We start from the raw sequence: 23,078 nt of genomic DNA, 5'->3' as shown, positions 1-23,078 counted from the left end.
CTATCCCTATAAACACTGAGGAAGCTGTTTCTGTGGCAAGCGCTAACTGTTTAAAAGCTCTGTGAATTTCTTTCTAGTATTGTCCTTCTCCTACATCTCTGCATGGTGTAAACAGCAGAGAGAAGGGAACTGGATATGAGCACCAAGGAAAAATGAATTCAATATGATGAGCTCAACACTATGTCTGGGCTGGTTTTGAGATAATAAACAACTTCCAGAAAGTTTTGGGACAGCACTGCAATAAAGGTCACTGCCTGGTTCCCCTAGCACAGTACTAAAAATCGAATGCTCTGCTGTGTTAGGGAAATAAAAATCCCAGACCCACAGAAAACTTCTGTTCATGACAAGTCACTGCATATGTTCATTCTGATTTTTCTTATGTTATATAGCAGTATAGCTCACATACACTTTTATTATCTCCTTCATACTGAGGAAGAATTAGACACTATTATTAATGAAAAGAGATTCTTTTAAAGAGATCATCTGGAATTAAGCTATTGACTTGCTAAATGTAGTACAGTCATCTGAGGAACTAAATCAGGTTCCTGATCACAGAAATGTTTATGTAGCTACATTTACAGTGGCAAAAAAGCAAGATGTTAAGAGACAGACCAAAATATTAACATGACATATACTTAAGTTGTGCTGAGGAGGATAAGGCAGAAAATAAACACAGGGTGGATTTTTCAAAACTCTTCAGCATTTTAATCCCTCATAGGTAGTACATATGTTTGCAAGTGAACCCTCATAAAATATGCACACTAATTCACATGTGAATGTGAAGCAATGATGGCATTACATTTGTGAAAAGTCAATTTGAAGAAGCATACATTTTTACTATAATCAAAATTCATTCTGTGTTGCATAACAAAATGTATTTCTAAAGCTGGAGAAAGATATACTGCCAAATGACTTATAAAGAATGCTTATAAAATTTGATTATCATCATCAGTTCTGTAAAACAACTATTTGCAAGCAAATGTGTCTGAACAATTTGCTCTCTAACATTCTTTTCACATTTGTCTCCCTCTAAGACTATGCTTTCTGCAATCTGCTCTTCTGTCTATATTCTTTATTCTATATTTAATAGTAAACCACTGGGAGTAAGAACTGCATTTTAGTACCATATTAGTACTGTGCCTAACATATTAGTGCCTTGATCCTCAGTAGAAAAGAGAGGAATAACATTTTACCACAATAGAACTGAAAAACAATAAATTATTCCTACAGGAAAAGACATCTGCCAAAAAAATTCACAAATAATATCAAGTCTCAAGCAGCCTGGAGGTTTCTGAATCTGTTCATGAACATTGGAGCTATGGTAACAGTGAGGTGAAATTCCATTCCCAATCTTTGTGAATTATTTCCTGTGCTCTGTAACATGCATGTCTGCCTCAGTAGTGAAACTCATATGAGGATTATTCCTTTCCTTCCTCCCTACAGAAGAGGATCTTCCTTCTTCCTCTTTGACAAGAGAGAGAGGACTCTGTAAAAAGCACCTCTCTGCCCCTCACAGAAACTGAATGTTGTCTAGATATAAATCCACAAGCGTACACACACACTCCTCAGCAGATACCACACTGTCATTAGAAACTTTTAGGTCATGTACCATTTGCCATTGAAAAGATGCTCAAAAATGGTAGATCTTGTGTGATTAAATTCTACTGCAACTGAGTAGAGCTGGGGGCAGGTTTGTAGGGTAACACGCATGGTTCCTTAGGTATGTCTACACAAGGGTGTGGACCCACAGACTTTTGCCCATCCTTCAGACTGGCCAGACATGCCCTATTTCGATTCCAAAACTGTCATAGCTCCACCCATGGTGCTGCAACCCGGCTAACAAGTCTACCTCAGAGTAAGGCTAAACTAACCCAGTCACTGTGCCACAACGATGTTACTGTACAGCTTTCAGGTTGAAACTGACTTAAAACTTGCTCAGGGAGTGTGCCAGAAAGCACACATCTGTCTGTAGTTACCATGTAGGAATGACCTGGAGGTCAGGACTGAGTCACCAAGCTGAGAGTGCAATCAGCTCAGCACCTAGTGCCACCGCAGGCACAGCTCTGGGAAGGAGCACTGTGCCAGGACAGTGCCAAAATTCCTCCCAATTGCTCCTCTGTGCGCTGGGGGCAGCATAAAAACTACTCAGTTTTCAGTGCAGCATGGATTGGATCATACGCCTAGCTAGCTAACCTAGCCTGAGTAGCATAGGTACAGTCAATGCTCTTCTCATCTCCCAGCTCTTCCCAACTGGCCAGTTAGCTCAAAGTGGGGGGATATACTGGGTGACAACACCCTGCGTTTCTCTGTCTGCCCTCAAAGCCAGAGACATAGTCTGTGCAAGCCTGATTTAACCTAAAAGGGAAGAAACGATGGGAGGATTCACTTGACTGTATTTGTTCAACTGACTGCACGAGAAAGAATGGGAAGAAATCTACCTGACAAGAAATGAAATATTGTGCTAAGAGGGGAAGATGGCACTTTACCCACCAACGGCCCTGTGATATCATAATCTCTATCAGTTACAAGTGCTACCCCTCCACGATGGAAAATGGACAGCTTACGTTTACTTGCTGAGAGCTGGGACTTATACTGGCCTCGAACGAGCCGGCAGGTGGACCCATCGCCATTGCAGACCCCACAATTATCTTCTTTGACAGTGCTTCCCAGCTGGCGGTCACAGCCAACAATCTGGCAAGAAAGAAAGATGTGCAGTTCAACATGAGCACCTACTGAATAACTGCTTGAACCATCTCTGCAACTAATTACTGCCAAATTTCTCTCACATCATCTCTAGAGGGCCATAAAGCATGTTAGCAATGAAAGAGGCTGAATAAATCTGGCTGGGAATTTGAACTGAATTTAGACTTGAGATAGTGAGCAGGTTAGTACTCAATGGCTTTTGCAGTCCACAGAAAGAAAAGAGTATTGTTGGAGGGTTTTTTTTTTTGGGCTATTGTGAATATTTCTTGATCAGAGTCCTACGAGAAATTATACTTCGAGTTTCACAAAAAAAATGCCTGAAATAGATAGGAAGACAGACAGTCAGGCATCAGACAGATAAAAGCAAAGAGCAGTACAGACAGACAAGGAATACGGCTGTGATCTCAGGAAAGTCTTACCTACCAGGGACTTGGGAAACCCATGTGGTTTTAATTACGTTTGACAATAATCCCACCCCACACAATCAAAGCCTGTGTTCAGATATTGTTAAAGGTCTGATAAAGAAGGAGGAAATGTTTAAAACAAAAAACCTGAGAGTCAGGAGTGCAATTCCATGCTCTGAAACTGGCTTTATGCTTATGGGCAATTTTTTTTGTTCAAAATGTTAAAAATTGAATATAAACTTGAATTTTAAGTTCACAAACAACCTATAGTTGCCAGGAGAATCAATGGAATATAAATTTATTCAGTACAGTACTAATATAGGCCTTTTCTTTGAACTTTGAATTCTGGACCCAAGTTATGAATTTTATACACAAATAATTTAAACACAAGAAATTAAGCAAGTCCAATCAGTGTTATAATTATCTTTATGCATGTTAGAAAATGAAAGGCTTTCTAGCATTCTGGCTTGCAAAGCAAGCAGTGAAAAAAAGATTTGTGTATAAATTCTGCTTCTAAAGAGTTTGTGCTAGGACTCTTAGCCAAGTACAGAGTACATACAAACATAGAGAATTTTGAATAAAGTGCTTATTTCAGCTCTAAATTTTCCTGAATCTGTGAGCTTAAATTAAAATCACAGAGATGAGTCTTAAAAAGTGATACAGCACATAGGGCAGGATGAAAGTACTTATCAACCAGGCTCATAAAAGCTGGATGTGTGACTTGAACACTTAAACAAACTTTTGGACTTGTATGTCTTCTATGTGCAAATATTTATGTACATAATTTCAGACTTCTGATAGGGCAAGATGTACTTATGGTTTGACAATTCCTCTGTATTTTCCTGTGAAAATGTAGGCATTGATTAATACTCTTTATTTACTTGTAGCAGTTTAATTCCCATTACCAACACTACTATTTTATTAGTGACATAATAACAGTTATTTGGTTATCTCTAATATTGATATCATAGCTAATTTAATTTAAAACAGAATAGGTTAGACTCAGGTTTGATGAAAGCTGTCACCAAATTTCTTTGACTTCACCCATTTCTGCTAGGTCAGATCTGGATCAGTCTCATAGGCTTCTCCAACATTTTGCAATGACTCCATGAGAACTAATGAAGGCTACGGAGTAATATTTCACCCAAAATGATAAATTTCCCTAAAAATGTGGTCATGGCAAGACTGCAAGAGACATTTCATCACATTAGAGCCACCAAGACAAATAATGGTTAAATAACTGAATGAAAAAGTGAAGATTATCTTGACTATGACTACTCCATAGAGAGCTCCCAAGTAAAGATTTATGAATCCTGTCAGTGGTACCATATTAAATTTAGATCCGTGTTATTTCTGAATAAGAACATCCATACAGGGGCTTAACTAGCTTCAATATAAGCAGACTGATTTGCTTTAACTTTAGAGAATGTCTCTGTGTAGACAAGATCTAAAAGAATCCCATGCTTGATCTGAAAACTGCGTGATACAATGACTACAAATCAGATGAATCCATGTCATGTGCATTACAGCTCACAAGCACATATGATGAAAAGGATCCTGACAGACTCCTGATGTCAGAGAAAGGATTGGAATTCCTTTCTGCGCATAACATAATCTCTATTCATTCAAAGGTTCACTTTATAATGGAATGGAAAACTGCATACATTCACCTCTTTTGGAAAGAACATGTGAACTCCTCACATGTGAAAAGGCTGGACTTGAAATCCAGGTATGAGCCAACCAATTTCAAAATCAGCCTTTACTACTTTAAAGTCTTTCTAACCATGTGAATCATCAGCTTTCATATTGCCATGGGCTCCACTCTGATTAAAGTCAATTTTTAAATTGAGCAATCTTGGGCTAGGTCACAACTTGTAGAGAAAACTGGCAAGAAAATTTCAGGTGTGAAAGGAAGCTATATTGAGACTCACTGCTGTTTTTGAGAAGGATAGCTATTGCCTGTACATGGCATAAAAAACTGGAGACAAAAAAAATGGAGACCGCTCATGAACAGTTAAAATTATATGGTACTGTATACAGTACAGTTATACGGTACTGTATACAGTACCATATATGTGTTTTAAATTTACTGGTCTGCTTAAATTCTCTTATGAATTGAACTGAACTAATGGCTGAAATAAATTTTCCCAAACTCACTTCAAAACTTCTCCACTGTTTCATCTTTTACTCCTTCGGAAAACCCTGGAAAAACAGCTAAGTCTATCTGTGTGTTACACAGCTGTTGTTTCCATCTTCCATCTCTCATGTCGGTAGTGTTTGCAGTAGAGCCGCTGATGCCTTAAAATGAAAAACACTCCTCAAAATCTATTATATTACTTTTTAGTAGCTTTTACATGAAAGCAGTTAGGCTCTTATGAAAGCAAAAGGTCAGACAAGGAAATATTAAAGGGCTCTTGAAAAAAATCACAGTTCATCAGCAGAATAATCATTCTTCTCTCCATGAGCAGAAGAAACTTAGGTTTGGTTGAATTGGGATGAGAATATGTGATTTCCATAACATTATTTTCACTTTCTTACAAGGTTGCAGAAAATGCACTATAAAAAAAGGTACGGTTCAGAACAGTTTTCCAAGTATTTTCCACACTTGTATCACTATCCCTGCAGAAATCTACAGAGAGTTAACAAGGAATACAGAATTCTCTCTTTAAGCATCCACCCATAAAATATACAAAACCTCGAGAGGAATTTTTGGAATGGCAGTTAGCAGGGGATGACCAAGATGCAACACACAGGAAAAGGAGGCTTAGGCTGCAGAGATAAAATAGCCTGCTGCAACACTGACCTATGGACATCTTGATCTGACTAGGGCTGGCTGAGGACTCATCATCAAAATAAACACTGAGGAAGATACTGTTGGACCAGACTGTTAAGGAAAGGAGTGAATAGGGGCACTAATCTATAACTCAGAACAGTGGTTCAGTGGACAGAGTTTGACATTAACATTTGTGAATCAAAGGTCTGGAGAATATTTCACTCTCTGAAAAGCTTTGAAATGTCAACTTTTCATCTCAGTTTGAAACTAGAAACAATGTTGAAATTTTGGAGTTTCTACGAGATAGAATCTTCCTTTTTTAGTGCATTCTAGGCTTCTTCTCAATATATCCTGGGGCGTTTAGGCAGATGAAATCTTTTTCAGTTCATAAAGGGCTGGGAAGAAAGCCCCCACCAGGAACAAAAATTAATCGTTGAGACAGGTTGTGCCTGGAAATGATCTGAAGTAAGCAGTTTTCATATGCATTTCTAGTATACAGTAAGCTCCCTTTGCTTAAAGCAGGGTAATGAAGCACAGATTTTCCACACTGAAATCCTTGGAGTTTCAAATTGCTGAAGCGTGTTCAGAGACTTGAGCTGCAGACAGTACAAAATGTCAGAAGTGGCTCCATTCAGTTCCCTGACAGTTTAAACCAAACCTCATTAAAATCAAGAACATGTACTTATATCTTCAAAAGGCTTTGGATGAAGCTCCTACATACTTTTAAAGGTATTCTTACGAAGTTCATTGCTATAGTAGTTAAATATCTTATAGCAGTAGAGGTAAATCATGCAGAGCTGTGAGATCTCTCAGGCTTTGTACAGTATATGGAAGATGTCAGCCATGCAGCACCAAAATGAGGAAATCATCAGTTAGGGCAGTATCAGCTCCCTGCCCAGTTCTTTCCCATCTCACCCTGTAACAGTGTTCATCCTTAACTGGGCTTCCTTTTTATGCTCCTTATAGGCTTAGTGAAGAAAATGTTAGCAACAAAAAGCCAGAATAATAACAGCTAATCCCTAGCTGGCCAAGCCTGTATTGTTTTCTGGCATGAGATACAACGGTTCTGCTCAGAGGTAAAGATTCCATATTACATTTTAGGCTGAAGTCCCACACTTCATGCTGAGTTTCATCCTCCTCCACTCTCAGTTTTTCTCCATTAACATGAAGTGAGTTGGCAAAACAGAAAAATAGGGATATTCCTGACACTGAGATACATACATAAAAATACTTTTTACAAGATGCTGCAAGAAGGAAAGTCATAGAGTTAGCAGAACAACTGCTTATGTATAGTTTAAAGGTATCAGGCTGAAAGTCCATCAGCAGGAGTTGGAGCTAACAAAGTGCATGCATGAATGTTATGCATGTATGCAGTCCCCTTGTGGACTTGAACTCTGGCTCAGTTTAGCAGATTTTTCCAGAAATAAAACTGGACCAGCAATGACAGGTTCTGCTTCAGCCCTGCTTGCCTGGAAATGCCCTGAAGTAAGAAGTTTTCATAATCATTTCTATTCAGTATTAAGAAACCCTGGGCAGGAAATAATGTAATAAAGCAAGCTTGCAAATTTAGCCAATTATAAATAAATCTCTCTATTTTTCAAAGGTCATGTCTGCAGTTCAGATACAAATAGTTCTGAGAACCCGAGAAAAACAAAGTCACCCTTCAGATGGATGCTAATGTGGGGCTCAATCTGGGACTTAAGTAGATTGTCAGTGCTCAGCTGAAGCAAGTTTTGGATCCAAGCCCTGTTTCAGCTGGGTCCAAAATTATGTTTTACAATCAGGATGAAGAGCTGCTGTGCCCTTTAAATTACTGTGGAGAGAACAAGCCATACAGCAAACTGGAATCTGGCTGGTGTCTCTGCTACAGGGACTTGCAGCCCCTGGTAGACAGTATCCACCATTCAGTTCACTGACATTTTACACTGACAGCTGCAGCCTCAGCATTTATCTAGCACAGCCTGACTGCAGACCTAACATTATCCTGTCCTGTGCAACACCAAGCACCAGGTGTGATCCTCCTACATCCCTGGGAATTTAAGTGCAGCTCCATGACAAACAGCAACTAAAATTGAAGACTGTAAGATCATTTTTACAATGGCTAGGTGATTTGTAGCAATGCTGGTAAAAACAGGTGCAGCGACACATGCAATTAATGTACTCAGCACTGGAGTCAAGCACAACTTGCAACTGTTCAGGAAGTGTAAACAGACTTTAGTCACTGAACAGTAGCCAAATTGTTAATACTAACTACTTACTTCAGTGACTTTGAGCCACCATCCAACATGCTAAGCATGTGGCTGGCCATCTCTGTAATTAAATGTTGTCTGCTGCATTATCTGTCACTGATCTCCTTCAACTGATTTGCAGAACCTGTTTCATATCTGCCTCCAGCAGTCTAAGATTCGAGGCTTAGCCAGGCTTCTCTACTATTAAGATTTTTAAACCCAGACCACAGCCCCTCTGGAGCCTCAGCCTACCAGCAAGCCTGATACAATATCCTGAGTCAACGCTTCAGCCAAAACCTTAGACACAAACAGCAAACACCTAGCAGCAGATGAATTCAATAGGAATTCCTATTTCTTGTGCTTCCCTCAGGGAAAAGAATAAACGTAACCTCATTTTGTAATCACCCTTGATTTAAAAAGAGGTAATTAAATTAATTTAAAAGCTGCAACTTCTAAATGAGGATTTATAGATACATCAAAATCCTGGATGCAGGAAAAAGGCAACTCCCATCCTTATAGGCAAATTTCATTAGAAGCAATCTTCCTAAATAATAACCAATGAGTTGGCCCACATAAGAGAGTCCACAGATCTGGAAACAAAGCTGTATCTAGTTCATCCTCTGATGATACAGAAATCCAGAGGCTGCCGTTCTGTAAGAAGCAATATATAAACAGAATTCAGTTCCAACAGTTTGTAGACATAAGACAAGAGGAAATCTGCCACAGAATAAGAGAGTTTTTTGTGATTTTTCATCTTCCCTTATCTATTTAATTCATACTTTTCTTTATTTTGCTGGCATTTGGTTCATGTGCCTATATTCTGGAAGAGTAAGAATGAGTTTCTGCTTTGTTCCTTCATGCTTGTGCTACCATTGCTGAATGAGAACAGAAAATCTTAACTTTTCTAGGCAGTGCTCTATAGCAGGTTATTATTGAAATAGTTGATTTTCTCCAGGAGAGTCCCATATATCTTCTGGACAGACAACTTATTCTGCTTTTCCAGGGGAAATTTTTGCAAAATTTTGCAAAAGTGTGTGAAAATACTCCAACAAAAGATCATTGCAAAGGCCAGGATAAGACAAAACTCACCAAGGCAACTCTCCTTCAGCATTCTCAGAACAATATGCTTGAGAAACTGAAAGAAAATTCTGTGAAGTCTGCCCTCTGTATCCACTCTCTTTTCCTAGCCTGTGAAGCACCAGATTGTAACAGCCTTTAATTTCCCCTCATGACACATTACATTTGACTATGATCCTTTGTCAGTTCTGGTGACTTCTTGGCATACTTGATCTCACCACACAGACTTCTCTTCTGCTCTATATACAAACTTCCTACTCGCAGACAGGCCTCTTTTGCTGATTGGAGCCAGTCCTCTAACAGCCTGGATAATGGTGATCCTTAACACTTAAGAGAGATGAAGTTCCCTGAGCCACTGATGAAACTCCTTGGCCAACATTCGCTTAGAAATATGGTATTCCAAACTACCCTCCAGGGAGTAAGAAAATGAGTGCGCATGGGGTCTACAAGAAGATAGCGGGATGAGAGAGGAAATGACTTAAAATGACTACGGCTCCCATCCTAAAACCTCACAGTAAATGGAAACCTTGCTATGATCTTCAGTGTGAACCACAGGTCTGTTTCTGTGAGGACTCTCAAAACTGCCACCCAGCACAGACATCTTGACATATTCACATAGCGCTAAACCCTTTGAGCCACTCCACAATCTGACAGCATTCTTTACACACCTCAGGTTTTTCGTTTCAGTAAGGAGACACATGGACTCAGCTGACTTCCTGATAACCACAGCAGAACAGTTTAGGGCCAGTAACTCTCCAGAGTCTCCAAATCATACTTTTTAATTTCTTTTTTGCTAAACACACAAATCAAAATGTGCTTCCCCCAGCAAAGTGAGGCACTCACTGTGCTGCTGGCATTCACCAATGACACTACCCACAGCAGACAGGATGTCTACTTGGGAGTAACAGCAGATACTGCTTCTGCTGAAAGACCAGAACATGTTGTCTCCACAGTGATGCCAATCTCCACTGGACCATAAAATAGAAAACTGATAGCTCAGGGCTGGGGAGTGAAGGCCTAATAGTGCAAATGTGGCTTCTTTCACACAATAAACATATCACCATTTCCTTATCACTCTCTGCCACAAAAATGTTGTTATCTAGCACAGTGATAGTAATTTAAGCATTTGGATATTACATTTATGAAGTCATTAGATTTTCTATCCCATTTCTTTTTGTGTTCTGGAACCTTGCTATGCTGTGCAAAAAGCTACTTATTTCTTAGCAGAACAGTGATATCCATTAACAACAAAAACAAAATTAAGACTCACTAACCACACGAGAGATCACTATGAACAGAAGCAGATGAGGATTGAGAATATTAGACAAAAAGTTCAAACAACAATTGGTGACTTCAATGTTCTGACACACTTCAAAAGCACCTGATCAGCAGAAATCAAGAATTCAATACTTTCTGAAACACTTTCTCCCTAAAGGGCATCTTGGTTTCAATACACTCTAAAAAAAAGGATTCTTCTTGAACGTTCAGGCCCAGGAGCTTAGTGCAGATTTCAAGAACAGCAAAATAATTACAATCATTATGCTAGAAGGCTGGGCTAAACTAAAAAATAACTTAGAACCAATCCTGTTATAATGCTTTCTACATGTGAGGGGGAGGATAGTCACTGTCATGTCTAGATACTAGCATTTTATTTCTGGTGTTTCCAGCTCACAAAAAAACAATCAAACTCTAAACAGGAAGCAGAAGTAGCTGAACTACAGAAGACTGAAACCTCAGCAATATGTAAATACCTAGACTTTTTTTTCTTCAGTGCTTTCCTTTATTTCAACCTGACTTCTGTCATAGCCTTGACAAAAGAAAAAGATCACTAGTAGAAGCTGTCATGGGGGAGTGAATGCCCCCCAGAATGAATACACAGTCGTTGAAACACAAATGATACCTGTTTGTAAAGAATTAGCCAAACAGAGGCTGTTCCTTCCTACTTTGCCACTAAACAAGTAAATGAGGAGCTCGTTTAGTTCTCTTGTATGAATGGAAAGCAGCAACACAGGTAAAAATCTGGTGCTGGAAATTACTCTCACTGAATAGATAATATGCCAAATTAAAGTTCAGAAAAATGGAACTTTGTCAAAGTCTGCAAATTATCCCTACTGCTAGTGGTAGCAAGCATGTGTGAGAATAGTCACTACAGTTTCAGCAATGAGGTTTGTAGGATAGAAAAATGAAGGCCATTTTCTTCCAAGGCTTCAGTCAGGGCAGAAAGAGTCATGGCCTTTTCCATTCTCAGCCCAGGAAGTTGGCCTGGAGTGCCTGTGGACAGTGTGCAAAGGGATCTGGTCCCAAACAAAGGAGTGAGCAGCAACAGCCCACAGGGACAGCTGGGGCCAGAGGCAGCTTTGTGAACCTTCAAGAGTCTGCTGATGTGACCACCTAATCAACGTTCTTTAAAATACATGTTTTAACTGTAACAAGCAGGTTTATTGTACTAATGATTACAATATCCACTCACCAAACATAAAAGTGTTCAAGTGATGCTGTTATCCTGATTATCTTTTGGGCTGAGCTGGACACAAAAAAGGATTAGTGCAATAAGACTCTGTAGGTGAGGTATATGGGACAAAGAGAAACTGTCCATCCTTAAATCATGATTATTGAAAAGATGGACAAGCCATATAGTATGATCACCTCTGTAAAAAAAGAACAGTAGCTACTGTTTGGTTCGGAGATTAAGCACCAGTTAGTGCAACCCCTGCCCATGATAAAACAGATTATAAATATACACGTATGTATATGTATACACATATAAGTTTGTATATAAGTAGGACATAATAATGTAGTAAATATAGTGTAAATGTAGAAATACAGTGAAGAAAAATATTTAATTAACAATATCTTCACTGTGGAAAAGTCTGCAAGGTAGGGTATGAGAAAAGACCAAGCCTGTACTTTCAAACTCCTTTATAATCACAGACATTCACATTTCTCACACTTTTGTATGTAAATGTTATTAACTCATCTATTAAGTCCCCAAACCTTACCAAACAAAACAGTATATCATCATACAAAAGGTCATTTTTCACTTATATTAAAAATATTTTTAGAGTTAGCGAGTCTCAAATTCTTTGTTGAATCACAATTACTGTCAATTACTTCACCTATAACAGATTTTTTATCATCAGATTTGGACAAATAAGGAATGTCAAAATAGTAAGCACTAGTATTTAATGCTAATACTTAATACAAATGGCTTTTATTTGTGAAGAAGCAGTATGGAACTTTACACAATAAATTTCTAGCAAAATATTCGTAACCCAGTGTATCCGACGCCTCAGTTTGAGGTGAACTATGGCTTTGGAAATACAATTGAATTTTCCTTGCCAGAATTCCATTGTGATCCTGACTTCAAAAGAGCACAATGCCTTTTGTTATTTTATGTCTTAACACTTTATTAAATCACCTTTTAAGTGTTTTTTTAAAGTCAGTGGTTTTCAACCTGTGTCCGTAACACCCTGGGTTCCACTGACTACTTTTGTTAAAGGTAATTTTTACAGTCTGTGAAAGGCAACTAAGGAAAGTAAGTTTATTGTCAGCTAACTCAAATTCACTGTGCAGCTAAATGTATCCACCGTGGGAGAAAGTATTAGGAATTAATAAATCAGAAAAGGTTAATTAGCAGTTTAATACCATCATAAATACTAGACACTAAGACAAACATTTTTGGGATGCAGCATTCTTTAACTGACAGTCTGCAAAATGGGAAGAATGTAGTGGAGAAAGCTTGGCAGTTCTGGAAGGAGAAAAAAAACCACTCTTTCCAGCTGGACAATCTTTTTTTCAGTAACTAACAAACTTTCCTGAAGACCTGCTTTTAGAAATGACCATTTTTTTAATTGTTGGGTCTAATCCTGCTCTTAGAGCTATAATATGGTTCATTCTCTTATTCCAGCATAAATATGAAGTAATTTCATATTTCTTAATATTAATAATAATAATAACAATGAGACTATTAGCATCAGCATTGAATCATCAACAGCAAGACAATCTTAGACTATAGAATTATTCCAGGTTCATACTGAAGTAACTGAAGGCAAACCTTAGCCTCTTTTATCTTGATTCCTTGGAGAATTTTAAAGGAATCAGTAGCTCTTACCTGCCTGCATGTACATGAATCCAGTCAGTGTTTGCCACATCCCAAGCACACATCTCATCAGTTTCTTGGGCTAGTATGACTCCTACTGACTCTTTAGCAGGCACCATTCCACTAAATGCTACAACTATTCATAGCATTCTTTTAAAAAATTTTTTGCAAGCACATTTACGCTGTCTTTCAGAGATAATTGCTACATTTTTTTTCTTTTTTATTAGCCAATATGAAGTGTTCTGGTAATACACATTTTCAAAGTTGAACTTTCTAATATGAAAATGCTGTAAGCTTTGTGGTGGTGGTCATGATTTTTCACACAGAAGCGATACTGTTATCCTGAGCTGTGGCCAAAATGTTTAAAGCAAGACCCCAGATTACATGCTTCACCATGGCTTGCATTACAAACTTCTATTCTCTCCATCAAAAAATCGAGAAAGGTAGGTGAAAAGAGTGCATGTCTGTGTGAATAGGGGGGAGGCAGTGAGTTCTGAAGGACTACCCATGGACAGGGAAACTGCCCCGTTTGAACTTTTTCAATTTCTGTGAAGCTGGATTCTTAGGAGAGCAGAACAGGAGGGCCATTCCATATGTGTAAATAAAACAAACAACCCAGATTGCAAGCGTTTGGTTCATGAATATGACCTCAAGGAAGCAATATTCATTTACATCAGGTGAGGGCTTGGCTATGATATTGACGGGACCTATCTTCTGGAAACATTGTCTAGCAACACATTTAATAACATAGTAATAAAAAAATTCATCCTGATCTGATGCCATACAGCAACATGCAGATTCTTCCATTAACACTGGAGACAGAAGAACCTCCTTATAACCTTTGATAACTCATCTGAGAAAGCAAAAGCTGATTCTCTTGCTGTTCCTTGCCAGAGTTAACATAAAGGAATATTTCTGGTATATGCACGCTCAGAAGACAAAAATTAAATTGCCAGAGAACCAGGTATGACTATGATAACAGGAAGAACAAGTGAAAGAGATAAAGAAAATAGAGCAAGTCAAAAATGAAAATGAAATGCTTTCCCTTCAGCAGAAACAGAGAGAGAAATCCAAGGTTTTTGGACTGTGGCAGGGAAATGTTAGAAAAAATGGATAACAGGAAAGACATTTTGTTTTCATTAGTAAAAGTGCCAGTGGATTTCACGGATTATCGGTGTTGGGGCACAGGCCTTTCAGGGCATGTTCCTTTCTCTTCACTGCTGCATCTTGGTTGGGGTTAATTTACCAGACAAAGTATGAAACTGTGAGGGAAGGAAGAGCTGCACAAACAGGCAGCTGCTTGAATGAATAAGCAAGGGAAAATATCCAACTAGGGACAAGTGGCATGGCAGAAAAGGGCACAGTCCACAGTCACGTAAACTTATGAGACAGAAGAGGACAAAAAACGTGAGGTGAAATGCAGAACAAAACAGATCAGTTAGCGATCACAGAAATAGAAGTCCCTACAATTAACAAATTACAGTATGACTTTGCATCACACTATATAGGGCTGGCTCTTCATCAGAATGTAAGATAATGGAAATATGACAGAAAATTTCCTCAGGTGAATGTCAGATAATTCACTGATCTTCGGAAGAAAACGTTTGGAGGAGGGAGCCATTTGGAAAATAGAAGGTGGTTGCAGTTGCCTGTCTGTTAGACTACCCCATGAATGACTGAGAAATGGAGACTCCAGAAACTAGACCAAATGCTTGTTAGAAGCAAGGGACTTCAATTGAACTATCACACCTTTTGCCCGGAAACATCCACCCTGCTTTACTCTTGCTAGAATTTTTAGTAGAGTTGATTAGAACTGAAAGAAATTAGAGGGGGAAAAAGTCTACTGCCACTCAGTTTAGTTCCTGTCATCATTTGACAGCAATTTGCATTCTTCTTCCTTGAAGAGCCAGTCATTTCTGCTTGTGCACACAGAGAAAAAGGTGAAACCCACGAGTATATCCTTTAAACCTGCAAAAAATTGAGAGGGCAGGTGCAAAATCTTCAATTATTTTGACCTAACTCTTCTGAAAAGAAAGAAAGGAAAAAAAAAAGAAAGCACTGATGGTGTTTCCATTTAAGAGAGATTTAACATTAGGTGTAAGCTGCATAAAACAGAGTGGAGAAGTAAGTATTCTAACACATGCTTAGTGCAGCTGACTCCATCTCTTTGTTGCTGCTGTTGCTGATGATGTAAAGTGTGAATAAAAATGACAAATTTGATTTTAAATAAAAGCATAATTCAAGATATTATAAGAAAAACACGACTGAAACAAAGAGCCTTCTTCTACATTCAACTCAACCATTGAACAGTCAGGGGAAATTTTTCATATATTGAAATCTAAATTTTTCCCATATAGAAATATATTCTTAAGATAGTCAGCCTGACAGACAATCCACTTTTAGCTCTAAAAAACGGAGACAGAAAGTTAAAGTTGTTGTCATCAGTGAATTTGAGGATGACCAGGAAACTCTTTTAGTGCCAAAATTCATTACTGAGTCTCAAATGCTGTTTCCACAAAATATAGCCACTTTCTTCTCTAAGTTTCACAGGTGCAACTGAGGATCACTGGCAAGTGATATCAGGATGTGGCCTTGGCACACGAAAATTAAGATGGACCCTTTTGTAGTTCCAAATACCATATGGGGAAACGACTTTACCCTCACAAAATCCAATAATAGATTTAAAGTAGACAGGAATATATTTAAAACCAGAAAAAAAAGAAACTAGAAATGGGCAGTTTTAAAATGCCTTGTGCTGTATATCACCATTAAATAAATCTATATAAACATTTTCTAATGTGGAATATTAAAGCTTTATTTCTCCCAAAATGCGTTCTGCTGACTTCAACATGGTGGTTCAAGCTAGCCGCATTATACAAGTGAGGCATAATGTACCCTAAGATGAACTCAAAATGAAACCCAAAGATTACGTATGAAAAGTAGTCTTTACTTCTTTAAAGCAGAAGAAAGAAAAAAGGACTGAAATAACACGGGAATTCATACAGAAAGGAATTTAAAATAGTTAGAAGAAACGAGCCAATTAGGAAGAAATAGGAGGCAATATAAAAAGAGTTTTTCATGAAAAATAATGTTTGTCAAACTCTGTCTATATGGGTTCAAAGATAAAACTCCAGAAGGAAAGAAATCAATGCTCAGCACTTTTGAAAACTCTTTCTAAATTAATCCTAAGCATTAAGGGAGATCTTCTTAGGACACTGCAAGAATTGCAAGACCTGCATTCCCAAGGGCTGTTTTCCCTGTGCAAGGATGTGTAACATCAGCCCTAAAACTGTACTTAGAAAATGCAGAGATGAAGTAAGGACATTCTTAGGTCTCTGTTGTCTGTAAGGAAGACAACTACTACTATAGATGTTCATGTGAAATTCCCATCAATTTCTTAGGTGTTTTACACAAAGAACAAAGGTGGAATATAGCCCATCTATTGTTGTCTACTTTTCATAGTAAATAAATAAAGTAATTTGAGGGTAGGCAAGACATACACAACTTGCATGATTTCTGAACTGTCAGAAACATGTTTACTGCCCTGTTCCAATGAAATGTGTGTAGCACTGAAGCAGCAACAACAGAACCTCTCCTATACCCTACCTCTGTAAATAAAGATAATGTAAACATCTTCTTAAGAACCTCTAATCACCCTCTTTAACAAATCAGCGAAATGGCTGTTCTAAGCACAGAAGGTTGTCTTTGCTTCATCAATATGGCCAGAAGCCTGTGCTGATTTTGTGTTTAACAAGTGGGTGATCAATGCATAAAGCAAAGATTCAGCTTAACAACTACTAATTAAACAAAGGCTCATAAATATGTCACTCAGCTACTGGTAATTCTAAAACTCCAACAATGTTAACATTAAGGGATAAAAATAAAAGAGGGATCTTGCACATTTCACATACAGTATTTTGAGAACAAATGCATATTTGCTCATGAGAGTGAAAGATGTGGAAGAGTATCAGGGACGAGAAATCAGGGAAGAGTAGTGAGGTGCACAGAAGGCAGTTCAACTAACTCTTCATTTCTGCCATTAATAACTTCAGGAACAGCGTGGAGGCAAACAACAGCCCACAGGCTGACCCATATCTTATATGCTAAGAAACGGCCCTTTGGTTAGATCAGAGAACCGACACAATTGTCTGATCCACTGGGAAAAACACATTGTCTCTGTGTAAGTATATACTGATATTAGCATCACCTATACAAATTCATGATTCTTTTGCAGACTCTACAACTGAATAGGCATGTTTATACGGTTTATAAAATGTTCTAGCTGAATCACATTCACTTCCTGCTCAGTTGCCAACAAGAGCAGAAGAAATTTATACCTAGGGGTATAGTCAGAAGAACATACTAGAACAGTCTATATACACCTCTGTAAGACCCAGTTTAAATAATATTTGGACCAATGCAAGCCTACTAGGAAGGCAAATTGAAGGTTGCTTTACAGTGGTTTTACTCTGAACAATCCAGAAAATATACCTCTGTATCTCTGAAATTACTTCTTGCAAAGAACCTGTTAATAAACATAACATCATTTTTGAGTCTCCAATGAATTCAAGGCTCAGGAGACTCCATTTTTCACAGCCATGAGAATTCCATACCTTTATGTTATTGCAGCTGTCTGCTGCAGTGCTCTGAATCACACAGTTCTGGAGTCATCTCGCATGAAAATGTCATTGAACATGCAAAGATCACTGTGAACCCTCAGGCACTACTAAGACCAATAACCATTACATTTAAAGTGTGTTAACCATTTTAGATAAGTGGTAGCCTGTAGCTACTACTTCAAGTACATAGAATTAACTTTTAAGAACAGTTTTCATTCTCTAAAATTTACAAGAATTCACTATGTTTACAGGAATAGCTTACCCAAACAGATGTTATATACCAAATTTTCTCTGTATTTCAGGTTCTAAAAGGGACTGAAGACTTCTCTGCTTTTCATATTCTTTTAAGAGAACTCTAGAGAGGCCAGATGAGAATGTTACTTCTAAAGAAGGTTCACCATTAATGCTGTGAACTTTCACAATGCTTATCTTTTGGGATCGCTTAGGTGATATTAGATGCTGCTACAATACACAGTAAATCAGCTGCTGTCCTCAGGCATATAATTTAGGCAAATCATAATCTAATTAGGAACTTTCTAATGTAGAATCTTTGCTATCATAAAGATATGACTGGCCAGCCAGGGCTCTGCTGTGATAAGACTCTGAAATGCTTTATATACAGGACATGCAGAAATCTAAAATTAATTCATTATGAGGAAAGTAGCATTTGTATTTATTTATTTGTTGGCCAGCCTCAAAAATGTGCAGTACTTGTATGCTGCATGGAAAACATTAAGGGAGAAACTGAAGCTGATACACTTTTAAAGCAATGCTGAAGATCTTCAAAAATATGTAGTGATTGTATTTATTCATTAAAATTTATTTTGTCTCTCTCCATTTTTACATATCTAAGAAAAAGGTTAGTTTAGCTTATGGTCCTCAAGCACCACAGTTGTCTATCTTCAAAATACCTGTCTAAGCCACAGAGACAGTTAAGAAGTAGTATCAGAGTTCATAGCAGTAGTGGTGTTGTTAGGCTCTGTCTTGCAGGAATGAGAAGGAATATGAATGCAAATGTGTTTGTTTTCATAGTGGATGTTTATGAGCTCTGTAGAAAGGTATGCTTTGTATTTGGACCTAAACACAAATCAGCCTGACACAGGGCCTGAATGCTCTGCTCCTAACTTCCAGCCTGCTATAGTGTTATTTTCCTACCCAGACTGCTGTGCTTTTACTTAAATTAAAAAAGAAAAAAAGAAAAAAAGTTAAAAACCACAGGAAGACAGAAATGTGGATGTCTCATTAGGCAAATTAAAGTTTTCAGAAACTTGTATGCTCAACTGAAGTCAAGAGATCTAGATGATTCCCTTTTTCATACCACAAATGAGATTAGCTGGATAACTGCTATTCTATTCCATTTACTGAAAGACTACTTCTGGCTCGGAACAGAAAAACAAAGAGAAAGGAAACAGGGAAGCAAGCTTCCAAAGACACATAACATGGCTGAAAATACTCAAGAAAACAAACAGTATTGCAAGTCTACACAGATTCCAGTGAGACTGGGCATTGAAACTTGATCAACTCGGACTTTTCTAATACTTAGGTGCATTAAGTACACATATGGACAAAACAAACTTCCTTTCCTCTACAATCACGCTGCAGCCTATATGCAGTTCAGGAAACAAAAGTTTTATGTACATAACTTCAAAGGAATAGCAATATAGAAATAAAAGCACAAAGGTAACATAAAAGCAATTCAGTGGAAGTAAGAAAACAAATCAGGAAGCCAACAGATCGCTTGAACAATCAACAAGGACAGCTGAAAAACTGAGAGCCAATATTTAGCATTTCTATTGGTGGATCCCTGCGCATTGTGAAGTGAAAGGTTAAGAAAGTCCCCTAATCCCACCTTTTAGCAGACAGGGAAACTGAGGCCTAAGGAGCTTTAGCAGGTTGCTCAGTTCTGCAGCAAGTCAGTGGCAGAGTTCCCAGTTTGGTGCCTCATCTATTGGATTGCTAAGAGATATTTTGAGCAATAATCCTCAAAGACAAGGTAATTTCCTGGGCTCGCAAAATTTCAAAATAAAAAGTTAAAATATTATTTTCTTAGGACACTTTCAATTGGGATCTGCTAGTGGAGCTAACTACAGAACAGTGAGAATGCATTCCTCCAAGAAAAACAGGGAAACAGCATAAAGTGAGAAATAATTTTGTTGCCTAAATTTGTCCACCTTTTCCTAGACAGTATAACAGAAAGCGGCATAAAAAATAAAAAATACACAATTAAAAAGAAAGACCTATAATGGTACAAGTATGGAGGAGAAGTGAGTGTGTGTATGGTAGATATTTGAGGGAAGAAATAGGAAAGACATGAGAGTAAGACTTCTCTTCTTACTTGGCACAAGCCACTGATGCACATATCCAGCGATTCAGTGTAACATCGGGTGCCATCTAGAACCTTAGGCGCCAGCTCTACAACAAGAGTCGTTCCTTTGGCCTGGCACTTTAGCGAACACGGATTGTCAGGATCATTAGAGACAGGAAGCCATTCATAAAACTGTCCCTGGTACTTGACGTCATTATGAGCAGAGCACTGCTGGGCACGAAAATCACCTGCTTCTGGAGGGCAGTCCTAGAGAAAAGAAAGAGAAAAAGGTCAGTAAGTCTGTTTAGGACAGGTAGTTATAGTATTGCATAGCTGGTTGCACTTTACAGCATTTGGATGTAAGGAGTTTGTCTATTTAGACAAACAGACTTAGTGAAATAGTAGAGATCATTATAACTACACGTAATTCAGCAGGATATTTATATCTTTTTTTATCTTCCACAGAAGTAATGAAAAACATGACCATGGATAAATGTGCTTGGAACATAAACATATTTACACATCTGTGGCTTAACTGCAGAACCTATCAGTCCCGAAATATTCTTACTGAATCACTATCCACTTGCGCATGCATGTGGATATGTGTGTGTGCACACCCACTCTCCTCCAGCCAGCTGTTCCTCTTTCGTTTGGAGAGAAAGTAAAAAATCACTTGATTCAATTGTTTGTTTATTTAAGCATTTTTCACAAGCTTTTTTCCCCCAGTGACCTAAATGAGTTGGTAGAGCAATGAGACAACAGAAAACACAACAAAAATGGTATATGCATTTGTATTTCTTCAACTTAAAAGAGGCTAAGATTTCATAGCTCACATAATCAGTAACGTATGATTTTGCTGAGTAAACCTCTAAAAAATCCCATTGTTAATCCTTTGGGAGGTTTGTGAGACATATATACCCTACTCTGCACCAAACACAAATACAAATACCCCACTCTGCACCATTCTCTGATAAAAAAAAAACAAAGATCACTCATGCTACTTAAAAGTCTTTTGTTAATTTCTCTCACTGAGATGAGAACATAAGGCTTTTTTTGCCCACAGATACTTTCTTGCCATGATTTAGCACTGAAAATCATTAGTCAAGTATTCAAGAAAGTAAAGCTTTAAAATCATGAGATTTCAGACAAAATAAACATAAGCTCTTTTTATCTCCTTTCCAGTTTCTGATCCTTGAGGACTGATATTTTCAAGTTTTCCTCAGCAATCAACCACAAAGGCTGGAAGTTCATTGTTTTTTCAGAAGTAACCTGAATTTCCCACATAATTACAAGAATGCAGCCTTAGGAAAAGCATTAAATATCATGAGAAGTGTGATAAAACGGCAAGTGTTGGCAACATGGCTATGCTAGATTATTAAGGCCCCACAGTCCTCCATTTTGCTGCTGCAAGGAAATCTGCTCCTCATGGGAGCATTACGCCGTATTTATGGGTGGGCATAAATATGGATTATAGAATTGATGGGAAAGTATTTTGCCATATATTAAAATACATAATCAAAGAATATTCTTATAAGATTTCTGTATTCTCTGCCTGTCCTCAAAATAGCTCTTTCATCCTATAGAAATTCTAACAACTTTATTAACAACCTAATTCACAAACCTATCTTCCCTCATAGGAAAGTTGTGCTGCTTTTAAGGCAAAATACCTCTGCTCAGGTTTAAAAGATCACCTCTGTTTCCCAGATCTTTCTCTACATCTTAATTCCCTCTTTGATGCTTCTTTTAAACAGGGCAAATTATTACACCTTTCAGTAAGAATGTTGGGGGGATTGCATGTCACTTTATCACATTAAAGCATCGTTGTGTAGTAATAAGGTCTAAAATAAAACCTCTTCTAAAAATAAAACTTTCAGATCTCTCCTTGAAGCAAAATGGGAGAAGCTTGGCTATAAATGTATCATTTATATACTCTTGCCTGCAACCCAGAATAACCAATCTGTCCTCCCATTAACTCCACAGTAGCAATGTGGTTACGTCCATTATGTTTGAATGGTGAATGATGTTGGATCACACCATTGCAAACACTTCTTATAGTGAACTATGCACAGATACAAGCCATAGCCTGAAGCTACAGATTTTAGTTAATTTGCTTTCTACCATGAGAGCAAATTTTCAGTTAATTTGCTTTGTCTTTGACTGTGATGTTGCCCAAGGATAACATGGGTCAAGCTCTAGCCAAAAGTTCTTCTGGTGCTTAAGTATAAAGAAACAGTCCTATTGCTACAAGAGGCTAAATGGATTAAGGCCTACCTGGAAAAAAAGGAATCAGACCAAAACTTGCTCTAGAAAATGTATACCAATGGGCAATAAAGCAGAGCTCATTCATTCTCTTTGGAAGCAAAAGCTGAAAGTCCAAGCTCATAACTGGAATTTTACTGCAAGAGGGCTCAGACAGCATACAGCTTTTCTGTTCAAGTGTTATGAAAGATAAAAGAAAAAGTAAATGTTGGATGCATTTCAATTTTATTTTAAAATCTCCAGAAGAAATTATAGGCAAATCAGTCTGTTTTGTCATCTGGGCAAACTGCTGACACGGAGCAAAGTTTGGGCAACAGAACAGAGTGAAAAGAATAGAAAAACATTTGGGAGATTCATTATTCCTCCATAGCTATGTAATTCAAAGAAAAAATGAATTTTCTGTTCTCCTTTTAAACAGAGGATGATGATGACAATTATAGCTTGACCCAAGACCTGGTTTAGCTCTATTTTCAGTATGGAAGAGGCAAGAATTGAGGAACACTGTGGCCTTACTTCCTGCCACAAAATCTTCTGGTGCATACTATTCTCTGAATTTTTCTTTCCGTAAGCGAATACAGTCAGGTCTAATGGCTTGGCTTATGCTTGTCTCA

At 37.9% G+C, this 23,078-nt stretch overlaps 1 protein-coding gene across 1 annotated transcript in view; it reads right to left on the bottom strand.

The window, feature by feature from the left end:
- ADAMTSL1 (ADAMTS like 1) overlaps window positions 1–23,078 on the bottom strand; it is a 199,956-nt gene that overhangs the window by 138,756 nt on the left and 38,122 nt on the right. The window contains exons 4-5 of the mRNA XM_067315970.1: window positions 20,239–20,475; window positions 2,565–2,691 (exon numbers count right to left, since the gene is read on the bottom strand). Coding sequence (XP_067172071.1) covers window positions 2,565–2,691; window positions 20,239–20,475 — 364 coding nt within the window. The remainder of the gene's footprint in view (window positions 1–2,564; window positions 2,692–20,238; window positions 20,476–23,078) is intronic.

This window comes from Apteryx mantelli, chromosome Z (assembly GCF_036417845.1).
Source record: "Apteryx mantelli isolate bAptMan1 chromosome Z, bAptMan1.hap1, whole genome shotgun sequence".
NCBI lineage: Eukaryota > Metazoa > Chordata > Aves > Apterygiformes > Apterygidae > Apteryx > Apteryx mantelli.
Note: the sequence above shows the minus strand (reverse complement) of the source record. Positions and strands in the feature narration are given on the sequence as shown.